General features: G+C 58.2%; 1 protein-coding gene across 1 annotated transcript; it reads left to right on the plus strand.

Annotated features, from left to right (window-relative positions):
* Window positions 1–623: 623 nt before the first annotated feature.
* Window positions 624–8582, plus strand: UPK3A (uroplakin 3A). Its single transcript, XM_045464620.1, has 6 exons — window positions 624–753; window positions 1770–1925; window positions 3049–3325; window positions 4620–4702; window positions 6537–6669; window positions 8258–8582. The coding sequence occupies exons 1-6, from the start codon at window positions 702–704 to the stop codon at window positions 8403–8405; spliced, it is 849 nt and encodes a 282-aa protein (XP_045320576.1). The 5' UTR covers window positions 624–701; the 3' UTR covers window positions 8406–8582.
* The last annotated feature ends 5205 nt before the right edge of the window (window positions 8583–13787 follow it).

A 13787-nucleotide genomic window follows, 5' to 3' on the forward strand; every position in this document is an offset into this window, starting at 1 on the left:
AGTTTTCTGCACAGGGTTACGTCGTTCATGCTATACCCGGATTCCTTACTTTCTGTTAAGTTTCCAATTTTAGTCCCCCCCCCCCCACCCTTGTTGATTTATTTCTTATATGTAAAATACAGTATTTAAGACACTCTTGGAGATTCCTGACGCTGGAAGAGTGTGTGTGCGGCCTGGAGAGTCCCTGGCCGTCCACCTGTGAACCCCAAGGGTCACAGCGGGGTCTCTGGAGAGCTCACAGGCCCGGGACCTCGTGGTCTCTATGACAGCGCTTTTTCTCATTAGCCTGTTTAATCTTCACAAGAGCCGAGAGAGTATCTGGCACCTAGTAGGGTCTCCGTAAACAGCCGTAGGAAATAGAGGCCCATTTCACAGGGTGGAAGCCGTGGCTCAAAGAGGGGACGTCTTGCCCGCAGAGGTCTCCTTAGGGAAGAGACGCTGTGAGAGCACCGCCCCAGCTCCTTGCACACAGTAGGCGCTTCGGTGGAGACGCGGGGCGGGCCTGTGCCCCGGGGAACCAGGGTTCTGGGGAGACGGGGCGGGGCGTATGCAAATAGCCAGCGAGGAGGCCGGGGATTGGCCGGCGCGGGCGAGGGCGGGGCGCGCCGAGGGAGGGCCCAGGCCGCCAGGTGCGCGGACCCTGAGAGGCGCGGTGCCCGCTGGACCGCCCGCCCCGCGCTCCCCGCGGCTGGTTCAAGGCCATGCTTCCGCTCTGGGCCCTGCTGGCCCTCGGCTGCCTGCGCCTCGGCTCGGGTGAGCGGGGAAGGGGAGAAGGGGCCGTGCCTCGGGAGGGCGGGCAGCTGTGACCTGGGCCCTGACCCTCCCACAGTCCTCAGAGGAACCTGGATGCAAAGGAGCGTTGGGAACGGGGAGCTTCGCGTGTTCGCTCCAGGAACGGGCACGCCTGCCTGCTCTGTGCCAAGCCCTGTGGATCCTCTGGGGAGCCGGGTGTTGCTAACAATAGACCACACTAACTAATAAGCTTCCTCAGGTGGGATTCCAGGGCTCAGGGATCACAGATCCCTGTGATGGGTGCTGTGAGAGACAGACGCACAGGGGGCTGCGGGAGAGCGGAGAAGGGGCGGGACTAGATCCTGGAGAGGCCTGGACTGGAGGGGATGGAGGGGCATTGCAGGGGAAGGGGCAGCCCCGGCAAGTTCAAGGAGGGAGGCAGTATGGTCTATCCTGGGAACCTCCCGACCACTGTCCATCAGCGTGGCTGGAGCATGGGGTGGGGGTGGGTGGGGGGCGTGCTTTGGGGTGAGGCCGCAGGCCCAAGGAAGCAAAGCCCAGAACCTCAGGACTTTGATGCCCCTTCAGAGGGGCTGGACTGTGTTGGAGTCCCTTCCAACGCAGTGGGGAGCCACAGAAGGGGCCCAGGAGGAGAGTGACAGGGTCAGGTTTGCATGTTAGAGAGCAGAGAATGGGGGAAGGGTCCACGTGAAGAGAGTGGAGCCACTGGACTGGGCCGACTGCGTGAAGAGATGCTTAGGAGAGGCAGTGGGGTTCTTGGCAACCGAAGAGAGAGAGGGCAGCAGGGGGCTGGACCGCTTGGCTTCAGGGGGTGGGAGGGGGGCTTGTGGGGGCAGGGGTGCCGCCTGTGTCTGAGACAAGTTCGTGAAATGGCCCTCGGGGAGGGCGAACCCCAGTGCCCGGCACACTCTGGGTGTCAGGAACCCTGTGCAGACATGGGGTGGGGGGGCAGAGTGTGCCCAGCGCTGTGGGCTCTTCTGCTGGGGGTCAGCTCCTGTCCTCATCGCCTCCTCTAGGTGTGAACCTCCAGCCCCAGCTGGCCAGTGTGACCTTTGCCACCAACAACCCGACCCTCACCACGGTGGCCTTGGAAAAGCCTCTCTGCGTGTTTGACAGCTCCGCGGCCCTCGATGGCACTTTTGAGGTCTACCTCTATGTCCTGGTCGACTCAGGTAAAGGTCTTCTTCCCGCGGGCCGCACTGAAAGGGGCTGTGACCTGTCTGCAGGGAGGAGGAAAGGACACAGGTAGCGGGGTGCTTTAGCACCGGAACGCGACTCCCCCCGTGTACCTCACTGACATGCAGCCCTGTGGGCTCCGTGCCAGCCCTGGGCGGGGAGCTGCGGCCACACGTACGGACTCGTCCCCGAGAAGCGTCCAGTCTAGCGGAGAAAGAAAGGCAGCACCAGTCACTGAGCACCTGCATCGTCCTCAGTGCTTCCCACACCTTAGAGCTAATATGGACAACCGGCCGGCAAGACAGCTGCTAGGATGCCCATCACAGAGCAAGGAATCAAGGCTCACAGAGGTGGAGTCACTCGTGGGAGCTCCCAGGCTGGAAAGTGAACCCAGATCACTGTGGTGTCTCCAGCCCCGGCCCTTCCCCGGGCCCCCCGAGGTGGTGCCTGATTGGGGTTTGCGAGGGAAACCATGCACTCGGCCCCACGTGCTCTGGCCCGGCCTCGCCTGCTCACTGGGGCGATCCTGGGCTTCTGAGAGAAAGAACCCAGTGACGACCTCTTACATTTCTGGCAGCCCGTTCAGGGCCATCATTTTATTCTTTCAGCTGACATTTCCCTCCTGCCTACCTGCGCCCGATCTGTGCCCACTGCAGGGGGGTTCTCTCCCACTTTACAGACCAGGGCCCAGAGAGGTACAAGGGGTTGTCCAAAATCACCCAGCAAGTAAGGAAGGGACCTAGGACCCAACGCAGGTCTGTCTGCCTGCATGCTGTTTGCCCCGGACCGTAGCACCCTCCTTTCTCATTTTACGGAACATCCAGGGTTCTCGGGGGAAAATGGTGGAAGTCTGTTGGGGTGGGAGGGTCTGTAGGAAGAGGAGGTGGGTGAGAGCCGGGAGCCGGGCACGGCGCCCGAAGCCGAGAGGTGATCCCGTCTGCCCCCTCCGTGGCACAGGGAGCCCTCGAAGCAGGGCTGAACCTGCCTCAGCCTGGGACGCAGGGCCCAGCATAGCGCCGGCTCAGGGAGGTTGTCCGCGGGTATTGGGTGAATGGCTGAGTGATGAGTGACTTTGAGCTGAGGTGGCCAGGAATCTCATTCCCGACCCTGTCTCTGCAGCCAGCTCCAGGAACGCCTCCGTGCAGGATGCCAAGACCCCGCTGAGCTCCACCTTCCAGCAAACGGAGGGGGGAAGGACAGGCCCCTATAAGGCAGCGGCCTTTGACCTGATCCCCTGTGGTGACCTGCCCAGCTTGGATGCCATCGGGGATGTGGCCCGGGCCTCGGAAATCCTGGACGCCTACCTCGTCAAGGTGGGCGCCAACGGCACCTGCCTTTCAGACCCCAACTTCCATGGCCTCTGCAACCCGCCCCTCTCGGCGGCCACGGAGTACAGGTGGGTGTGGGCAGCTGTGGGGGAGTGACCGTCATGCCCCAGCCCTGACTCAGGAAGGCCCAGAAGGGCCGCGTTTCTTGTACCAGGACTGGCCCAGGGCTCACGAAGGGGCCTGTTTCAGGGCGTGTGACCATGCCAGGGCCCCAGGCACTCAGAAGGACACCTGCTTGGCTTAATCCTCTGCCTTTGTCATCTTGAAATTCTTTTATTAGTTTTTAAATCTTTTTTTTTTTTAACATTTGTTTATTTTTGAGAGAGAGAGACACGGAGACAGTGTGAGAGGGGGAGGGGCAGAGAGAGAGGGAGACCAGAATCCGAAACAGGCTCCAGGCTCTGAGCTGTCAGTACAGAGTCCGACGCGGGGCTCGAACTCACGGACCGCGAGATCGTGACCTGAGCCGAAGTCGGATGCTTAACTGACTGAGCCCCCCCAGGCGCCCCCCCCCTTTTTTTTTTAAGTGTTCAACTAGAGGCTGTTGATTTTTTGGTTCTCAGAATATCCGCTGTTTTAAACTGACCATGTATGAGACCTTCAGTGGGCTCTTGGTATTTTGTGCTGATCTTCCTTTATGATTAGAAACACTTGACTGGGGTTTTCTACATAAAAATATAGCCCTGTCCCAGGAAAGTTGGGTTGGGAATGAATATTATTCCTTTTTTTTTTTTTTTTCAATGTTTATTTATTTTTGGGACAGAGAGAGACAGAGCATGAACGGGGGAGGGGCAGAGAGAGAGGGAGACACAGAATCGGAAACAGCCTCCAGGCTCTGAGCCATCAGCCCAGAGCCTGACGCGGGGCTCGAACTCAGGGACCGCGAGATCGTGACCTGGCTGAAGTCGGACGCTCAACCGACTGCGCCACCCAGGTGCCCCCCCTTTTTTTTTTTTTTTTTAAGTCCCTTTTGTGTGCCAAGGACCAAGCTGGGAATAGTGGAAGGCAAAAATACCACCAGGACAAATGGGTTAATACTCAGCCAGTATGCTACAGGCCTCGTATAGATAATAGAGAAATGGTGGGGGCGGGGCTCCCAGAGGGAGAGCTGACAGGAGGGCCATTGGTCCCTTCCTGGAGGCTTCCTGGAAAGAGTTCAGGGGCAGGAATATGGGGCAACGGTGCCGATGCCAAATCCAGCACTGTCCTGTCGCCCAGAGCCCACCCTGTGGCCGCCTAGATTTCCATCTCCTAGAAGTACCCTGTCTGTCCCCCAGACCTGTCCTCCCAACCCCTCCCACCTGCCGGTGGCCGGGGCGCACAGGATGGATAGAAGTCGCCCTTTGCTCCGTCTCCTTGCAGGTTCAAGTACATCCTCGTCAACATGTCCGCGGGCTTAGTACAGGACCAGACCCTATGGTCCGACCCCATCCGCACCAACCGTCGTAAGTGGGGGGCGGGGGAGGGCTGCGGGGCAACCCTCAGGGGAACCCGGGAAAGCAGACTCAGCCTGCAATGGGGAAAAGTCTCCCCAGATGCAGGGCAGGCTGTTGGGCTGATGAGGAAAGTGCATCTTTAAAGAAATGTTTTTTAATATTTATTTATTTTTTTGAGAGAGAGAGAGAGTGTGCGTGCATGTGTGCAGGGTGGGAGGGAGGGGCAGAGAGAGAGGGAGACAGAATCCGAAGCAGGCTCCAGGCTCCGAGCTGTCAGCACAGAGCCGGGGCTCGAACTCACGAAGCATGAGATCGTGACCTGAGCTAAAGTCGGACGCTTAACCGACTGAGCCACCCAGGGGCCCCAGAAGGTGCATCTTAAAATGGTTTACCTGACACTTGCCCCCTCCCTTGTCTGAGGTGTTGTAGCGGGTGACGGGTTTGCTGGCGTAAGTGAGGTGGGTGTGGCGTTTGTCCTGCATTCCATCCTGACCCCCCCACCCCATGTTGAGTCCACCCCCACGGTAAGCTGACGGGCCACGCAGTAGCTCTGAAAGGTAGCTTGAAGTCACATGGCTAGTGACGGGTGTGGACAGGGCATGTGTGCATGTGGCTGGGGTGCCCCCCCCCCCCGGAACAGTGCTGCCTTGGGACCAAGAGTCCCGAGTTCAAGCCCAGCCTCTGCCCCTCACTGCTGTGTGAACCCTTCAGAACCTCAGTTCCCACATCTCAGAAGTGGGAGGAAAAACCCTTGGTCTGCCTCCCCAGCCGGATTCCTTTGAATTATCCAGGCAAAAGCACCAGGCCCGGTTCTTTTTGGGCAGGGCCCGAGGTCAGTTTGTGGGACGACTGTGCCCTTTGGGACTAGACAGACCGGCACGTAAACTCGAGTCCAGAGTCCGAGTGCCCTGGGACAGGAACTCAGTCTCCCTGAGTTGCAGAAAGTGATCTGTAGACTGGGCATCTCGTGGGTCTACATGGGACAATGACCAGAAAGCAGCTAGTTCACCGTAGGACCTGTACGTTGTTCACTGAGTTCTAAAGGGTGACTTTGGTAGAGGGGTGGAGGGGTTCTGTTAGACCAGGGCCCTTTGCCTCATCTTTAAAAAAAATTTTTTTTAATTTTTTAAAATTTATTTTTGAGAGGGTTTTGAGAGAAAGAGAGAGTGAGCAGAGGAGAGGGAGGCACAGAATCCAAAGCGGGCTCCAGGCTCTGAGCTGTCAGCACAGAGCCCGATGCAGGGCTTGAACCCACCAACCACGAGATCATGACCTGGGCCGAAGTCAGATGCTTAACCCACTGAGCCACCCGGGTGCCCCAGGCCTCATCTTTAATTGTGGATAATCCGTATCCCATCCATTTCACCAGAAGAGTTGAGTTAGGTTGTAACTTAAAATTATGCAAAAGGCCAGGGACACCTGGGTGGCTCAGTCAGTTAAGCCTCGGACTTTGGCTCAGGCCATGATCTCACAGTTGGTGAGTTCAAGCCCCGCACGGGGCTCTGTGCTGACAGCCTGGAGCCTGCTTGGGATCCTCCGCCCCTCTCCCTCTGGCTCTCTCTCTCTCAAAATTAAGTAAACATTTTTTAAAAATAAAATTGTGCGGAAAGACCGTTAAGAGAGGAAGAGACGAGACACACGAGGTAGTTGGGACGTGGGTGTGGAACAAGCAAGATAATTGCGCCTCAGACCTGGGGGGGGACAGACACCGACCCGGGTCCCTGCTTCATCCTGAGATCTGCGGCTGCCAGGCCTGGGAGTGGGGGGGGGGTCCCCTGTGTGTCCCTGGGAGAAGGCTGAGGGGTGCAGTGTCTGGGGAGTGAGTGGGCCCGTGTCCCATTAGCCACCCCCTACTCCGCGATCGACACGTGGCCGGGCCGGCGGAGCGGGGGCATGATCGTCATCACGTCCATCCTGGGCTCCCTGCCCTTCTTCCTGCTCGTCGCCTTTGCTGGTGCCATCGTCCTCAGCCTCCTGTGAGTAGCCGCCGGCTGGAGGGTGCGACTCGGGGTGCACACCAGGCACGCTCCTCCTCGAGCGTCCCCCCCCCCCAGGCAGGGGAGAGCCCAGAAGGCCATGGAGCTGCCTTCCACCCCGGGGTGGGGGCGGGGCCGGGGGCTGGTGAGAGGGGAGCAGTGTCCTGGGGTGTCCCGAGGTCAAATCATTCAGCTGGGTGGGGAGGGGCTCGGTACCCGGGCTTTGCGGGCAGGTCCCGGCTCTGACACCTCTCCTTCTCTGCCTCAATTTCCTCATCCGGGCGACGGGGATACGAACAAATACTGTCCTCTCTGTGGAGTCTTGAAGGTTAAGTGACATAATCCCTAGAGTTTTCAGGGCAGCGCCTGGACGCTCAGTAAATATTAACTTTGTTGTCATAGTTCGGTTCACCTACTTGCTGTAAGCCGGGGAAACTGAGGCCCAAGGTCACAACAGCCAGTTCAAACAGAGTTGAGCTCAGAGCCCTGGGCTTCTGAAGCTACCAACAGCTCTGATGTTGGACGAGGACTTGAGGTCTCCCGTGGGGGGTCCGGAGCAGCTCACAGGGCTGCCTGGTGGGAAGTCAGGTGCGCCCACAATGCACTCATCCTGGGACGATGGCGCGGGGGGGGGGGGGAATCAAGGCACCGGCAGGTGCTGTGGGAATCTAGAGGAGGGGGAGGAAGGTCCTGGCTGGATCCCTGCCGGGGAGGGCTTCCTGGAGGAAGGAGCAGGAGGAGCCGAGCCTGTACGGGGATGAGTCGTCAGGTCCTATGCAGAATGCTGCTCAGAGAGAGGGAGGCTTTGAAGGGGGAGAGGGTGCCTGCCCCAGTGCTGGTGGGAGGACAGATGGGAAGTCCCCTTGGAGCAGGTGAAATTAAGGGGACACAGAGACCAGTCAGGTGGGAAAAGCCCTGTGGGCTGGGTGGGGGATGGGGAAGGGGACAATGAACTTGCAAATCAGGTTGCCCTCTGCCATTTAAGTCCTTAAAAACACAAATAACAGATGAGATTAGTCACTAGGAGACTGGTCTGTCTGGTCAGACTTGCTGGGGACACGGGTATGTCCCTCCCTCCTTGTGGGCAGCACGTTAATCTGGCACCAAAGGTCCTGTTCTCTGACGTTAGCCTGGCTCTCCCATTTATCCCTCCTCTACCCCCATCCCAGCCCCAGCGACACCAGACTTCCCACTGTTACCCCAGCCCTTCCTGTCGCGTGCCTGGAATGCCTTTCTCAGCCCCCTCCTTCGGGATATATGACCTGTCCCCTCCTCCAGGAAGCCTTCCTGTCCGTTCTGTCTGGTCATTCTTTCCTGTGGCCTGTCTTCCACAATCTTAGCTCTTTGGGGATTTGGGACGGCGGCCTCCAAGTGTCCAGCTCATGGCAAGATCTGTAAATCGTCTGTTCCCGCAGTTCCAAAGGGGGTGCCCCTTCCCTTATCCCGGGGCCCTGGCACGCAGTGAGGGCTCTGGAAAGACTGGTCTCTGGCCGAGGGCAGCGTCTAAGTAGAAAGGTCCCTGAGCAGCTGCAGGGGTTTAGGCTTGCTCTGTGCCCCTAACCCTTACTCTCTTCGTCTGCTTGGTCAGGGACACGGGCGGTTCTGACAGGGAAACGACACACGACTCCCAGATCACGCAGGAGGCCGTCCCCAAGTCCCTGGGGACCTTGGACCCCGCATACACGTCTGGGAACCGGGGGCCGCCGCTGGACAGGGCTGAGGCGTATTCCAGCTAGCTGCAGGACTGAGCCCGGGCCGCTCCTGGGCAGGAGGCCTTCTCCCCACTGGCCTTGCCCAGGGGGTGTGCGGGCAGCCGGTGCCCTGACCCCACCCACGGCGGAACAGGGTGTGCTGGCCCAACCTGCGGGAAAACTGTTAATAAAATCTTCCCAAGGTTTTGAGTTCCAAATGAATGAGGGACAAGACAGATGAATGAATGCTTGAGTCCGTGTTGGGCGGAGGGGTCGGATTGTTTCTCTAGAGGGTGGGGGCAGGGGACTGATTTTCCATCAGAGTGGAGGGGGTGAGGGTTAGGAAAAACGGGTGTCAGCACCCCTGGAACATCCGGAAGATGGGGGAAGCAGCACCCCCCTGATCGCCTCCCGTGAGCTGGAGGGGTCCCGAGAGACGGGCCAGGCGTGCAGTCACTAGATGGTGTTTGGGGTTCGCGGACTCCGAGGTGCTTGAAGCTGAACTGGGCCCCACAGGGGCAGCGGCCATCAACTCCTGTGTCCCCCAGCAGCCATCTCCTTCTCTCCGGGGCTCAGCGTCCTCATCTGTAAAATGGGCTGATGTGTAAATGGCTACTTTCAAGGCTCCTTCCCTGCTTTCCCTGAGGGCACCGCGGTGGGCGGGCAGAAGAGGCTTCCGGAAACAGAAGAGGGGCACCGAGTCCACTTGTGGGGGTGCCGCAGGGACCCTCCTACTCCCGTTTCCCGGCTCAGATGACTCAGTTCTCTCTTCTGAGCCAGGTAGCAAGACCACTTCCCTCCGGGGAATGTGCAAAACGAGTCATGGTTTTCCCATCACGGAAAGGAGAAATTTCTCCGAGCAGGGCTGGGTTAAAGCAGGCACGCTACCTGTCAGCTGTGAGGGAGACAACGCTCCTGAGAGGCGGCGGTCTCCCCGCTGGCCTTCATCAGCAGTGGCTGATGGGGTCCACTGAGACCACCAGATCTTCCTCTGGGGGTACGGATGCTGAGACCAGCACGGGTCCACCAGCGGGTTCCAAAGCCGGGAAGGCAGGAGGCAGAAGCTGTGAGAAGAAGCCTAAAGGCAGGCAAGGGTCAGGAGAAGCCAAAGCGGCTGAGGGTCCATCAGGGTGGCCTCGGCCACGGGAGCTGAGAGGAATCCCGTCCCTGGACCGTGGGGAGGAGAGAGAGATGGCACAGACTGGGTATGCTCCAGCCAGCTCTGGATCCCTCGACACTGTATTCCAAGCCCGGGAGCACTAGCCTGGGCGGCCACTGTGCTTCTGTGCTAATTCGTCCTCCCCGAGCCCTGCCTCCAGTAGGGCTGTGCATTTTGTTTTTTTTCCCATCTTTTAACAAGTAATCTCTACGCCCAGTGTGGGGCTCGAACTCACAACCCTGAGATCTGTTTTGTAACATGCCTGTATTTATTTTAATTGAGGTGGGCTTCACATAACACACAATTAACCATTTTAAAGCAAACAGTTCAGTGGCATTTAGAACATTCTTGATGTTATGCAACCATCACCTCTGCCTGGTTCCAGAATGTTTCCATCACCCCAAAAGGAAACGCTGTACCTATCAAGCAGGGACTTCCTGTTTCCTCCCACCCCCCCGCCCCCCAACCCGAGTCCCTGACAACCACCAGCGTCTCTGGACATTTTGTACCAACGGACTCATACAACGCGTGGGCTTTTGAGTCTGGCTTGTCATGTTTGAGTCTTTGGTCATGTTTCTGAGGTCCAGCCACACCGTAACAGGTGTCGGTGCCTCGTTCCCTTTTTACGGCCGCGTAGCAGTCCGCCGTATGGCCCTGTCATTCTTCGGTGGGCGGACACAGGGGTCGTCTCCACCGTTCGCTGTCGTGTCGCTGTTTGCGGGGGGCAGTGCTGCTCTGAACGGCCATCTTCACGTGTTTGTTTGGACGCCCGTTGTCGGGGGTCTTGGGTGCGTACCTCGGAGTGGATGGCCGGGTCATGTGGCCGTTCTGTTTCACGCGTTGAGGACCCACCAAATTGTTTCCCACGTCGGGAGAGGCTGCTGGTCCCGCGAGCGAAGCACAGCCTTTCTGGCATCAGATCTGACTTACCTGTCAGCCGGGAGACCTTAGGTGAGCCGCTTCGTCTCGTGCAGCCTCGGTTTCCCCGTTTGTAAAAAAGCTTTGGGCCCTCGGTTTCCCTCTCTCTCTGCCCCTCCCCTGCTCATTCTCTCTCTCAAAAATAAACATTAAAAAAGAAGAAGAAAAAGAAGACAGGGCGCCTGGGTGGCTCCGTGGGTGGCTGGGTGGCTGAGCCGTCTTCGGCTCGGGTCATGATCTCACGGTTCGTGAGTTCGAGCCCCGCTCTCGTGGGCTCTGTGCGGACAGCTCGGAGTCAAAATCTTTGTGTCCCTCCCTCTCTCTCTGCCCCTCCTCTGCTCACGTTCTGCCTTCTGTCGTGCTCTCTCTCAAAAATAAAGAAGCATTAAAAAACAACAAAGAAAGGAGACTCGTGGAGCAGCTCCCAGCCTGTGCCCAGAAGCCCCTGCACATACTCACATCGGCCGCGTAGGCAGGGCTTCCCCACGGCTGCTCCGAGCCCTGGCCACACGCCCTGTGACCTCCCAGGACAGGCGAGCACAGGAGGCGCGGGGGGTCGGTGCCACAGAGCCAGCGCCAGCCTCGGCATCTTCTCTGGAGGCCGCCAGGGGCCGGGTTCCCATCCCGGGTTCTGATGAGGTTTAAGGTGCTGCTGGAGCAGGAAAGTTCAGTCCAGGAGTGTCCCCCTACTCATGAGGCAGTGGTCTGGCCCCTGGTGATTCAGGGTCAGCCTGCAGGATCGCAGGGGGCTGGGGTCTCGCCCGGCTTTCCTTTGCTGTCTGAGTCTAACAAGGAAATTCGTTTGTTCCCCACCGAATCTGCCAGCCTGGCCTTAGCAGGCCTGTTACGGCATAACCCACAGACTTTCTTTTTTGTTTTCTTTTGACTTGTTTTTTTTTTTTTTTGGGGGGGGGGGACGCGCAAGTGAGCGAGGGGCAGAGAGAGAGAGAGAAAAGCAGGGCTCACCTGACACAGGGCTCGAACCCACGAACCGCGAGATCATGACCTCAGCTGAACCAACTGAGCCGCCCGGGAGCCCACAGAGGCTGATGCGCTGAGCACACGCGATGTGAGAGGCCTGGGGACTGGCTGAGATCACTTAAGGGGGATACAGAGACTGCAAGGGACCGAGCGCGTCCGCAGTGGGGCCAGCATGGAGGGACGCCCAAGAGACCAGGAAGAGAACTCACCGGAAAGCTGCACCCTACCTTCTGTGACCCCGACGCGGTCTCTGGCCTCTGTTGTCCCGCTCAGCCCCCGAACCTCCCCATCACTGAGATGGTGACAGCGTTGCTCCCATGTCTCCAAAACCTCCTCCCCAATACACACGTCTGTCCACAAAACAGCCTCTCTGGGGTCCTTCGGTTGGTCCCTCCCGTGCAGCACCGGGGGAGAGAAGGGAAACCAGCGTCTTTCAGAGGGTGGGTTGAAGGGGGAGGCCAAGGCCCTGCTAACTCCCAGCCAGCTCTATCCCGTCTGAGCAGAATAACCCAAGCAGCTGGGCGGGGAGGTGGGTGGAAGATATGGCGAGTGGTGCACGCGTTCTGGGCTGCACTAAGAAGGCTCTCAGAAACTCGTCATTATAAATACCCACAGGAGCGATTTTCCTGGCCCCTCCCCCGCCTGCCCCACGGCTGAGATGGCAGGACCTTCAAAAGGCGCTTTCCACATCCACACAGACACGGCCTCACCTTCCCTCCTACCCCAGGCGTGGCTCGTCAATGAACTAATCACATAGACATGCTGTGTGACTTGGGGCAAGGAAGTAACCTCTCTGGGCACCCTTGACCTCATCGATGCAGAGAGGGTCGGAATGCTTGGGAAGCCCGCTCAAAGAGAAGTGATATTTTTTTCCCTCAGATCTGATCAATCACAAAGTGATGTCATTCAGTTCAACCCAATAGAGCCCTGAGCCCCAGGCTTGGGAAAGCTGGCCAGAAGAACAGAAATGGACAGAGCACGGTCTGGCCTTAAACACACAGGTCGGGCTAGAAGTCCTGTCGGATTCGGAGGTATGATCCCCTCCCCACCAATCAGGGCCGGAATAGTCAGGAGGGCTTCCTGGAGGAGAAGGTACTTTTCTCAGATCCCTACCATCTCTAACCCAGCTCCTGAGCCCAGAGGCTGTATTCCACGGCCCTGTCACAGGTAGATAAATGCTGAAACAATAAGGAACAAGGTCTCGGGATGTTGTGTTTCTTGTTCTTCCATTTTATTTTTATTTTATTTTATTAAAAAAAAATTTTTTTTTTCAACGTTTATTTATTTTTGGGACAGAGAGAGACAGAGCATGAACGGGGGAGAGGCAGAGAGAGAGGGAGACACAGAATCGGAAACAGGCTCCAGGCTCTGAGCCATCAGCCCAGAGCCTGACGCGGGGCTCGAACTCCCGGACCGCGAGATCGTGACCTGGCTGAAGTCGGACGCTTAACTGACTGTGCCACCCAGGCGCCCCATTGTTCTTCCATTTTAAATTCAGGTACAAGCGACACAGCACACTGGCTGCCTGAAGAGGACCGAGGAGGCTAGGGTGCTCTTTGGCGGGGCCTCAGACCCGTGCCCCAGTTATGATCCCTTGAGCCTCCTTCCAGGCCCCTCCTCAGCGCCCTCTACCTGGCTGGAGAGGTGCCTACAGTCACTGTCCCCCCTCCTTTGTGGGTCGTGTGACAATCTGAGGATGGATATGGAATTAATGTGGGACGTCTCTGCCCCTGGGAGCTCAGGAACACTCCCTGGGGGCCCCTTGGCACACAGGGCCCTGCTACTCCTCGACCTCGCCCCCAAAGCTCACCCTGTCTTCCCACCTGCGCTGAATGGCTGTGCCCTGTACGACAACCCCAGGCCTCAGAATGCGAAGGACGGTTCAACCTTCCGTGGCAAGGGGCAGGGGGAGAGGTCTGTCCCAAGTCACATGAGCTCTCATTGCATCAAGAATGGCCCGGGGGGGGGGCGCCTGGGTGGCGCAGTCGGTTAAGCGTCCGACTTCAGCCAGGTCACGATCTCGCGGTCCGGGAGTTCGAGCCCCGCGTCAGGCTCTGGGCTGATGGCTCAGAGCCTGGAGCCTGTTTCCGATTCTGTGTCTCCCTCTCTCTCTGCCCCTCCCCCGTTCATGCTCTGTCTCTCTCTGTCCCAAAAATAAATAAACGTTGAAAAAAAAATTAAAAAAAAATGAATAAAAGAAAGAATGGCCCAGGGGAGGAGACTATCTGAACGCAGCTCCTGCTTCCTTCCTCCTTCTTCATTTGGCTCTCCATGGAGCAGTCAGGGATGCTGTGAAAACGTCCTGTCCGCACGTTGGCTGCTCCTCCCCCCACCTGCCGGTGTCCCCGTGTCTCCAGGTGTAGAAGCCA

This window comes from Leopardus geoffroyi, chromosome B4 (genome assembly GCF_018350155.1).
Source record: "Leopardus geoffroyi isolate Oge1 chromosome B4, O.geoffroyi_Oge1_pat1.0, whole genome shotgun sequence".
NCBI classification, from domain to species: Eukaryota; Metazoa; Chordata; class Mammalia; order Carnivora; family Felidae; genus Leopardus; species Leopardus geoffroyi.

What these genes read in the sequence shown, in the direction of transcription:
- UPK3A (XM_045464620.1), top strand. Translation starts at nt 702, where the DNA reads ATGCTTCCGCTCTGGGCCCTGCTGGCCCTCGGCTGCCTGCGCCTCGGC. An exon ending in CTGCCTGCGCCTCGGCTCGG is followed by an intron (nt 754 to 1,769) that starts GTGAGCGGGGAA and finishes CGCCTCCTCTAG; the next exon opens with GTGTGAACCTCCAGCCCCAG. An exon ending in TCGGCGGCCACGGAGTACAG is followed by an intron (nt 3,326 to 4,619) that starts GTGGGTGTGGGC and finishes GTCTCCTTGCAG; the next exon opens with GTTCAAGTACATCCTCGTCA.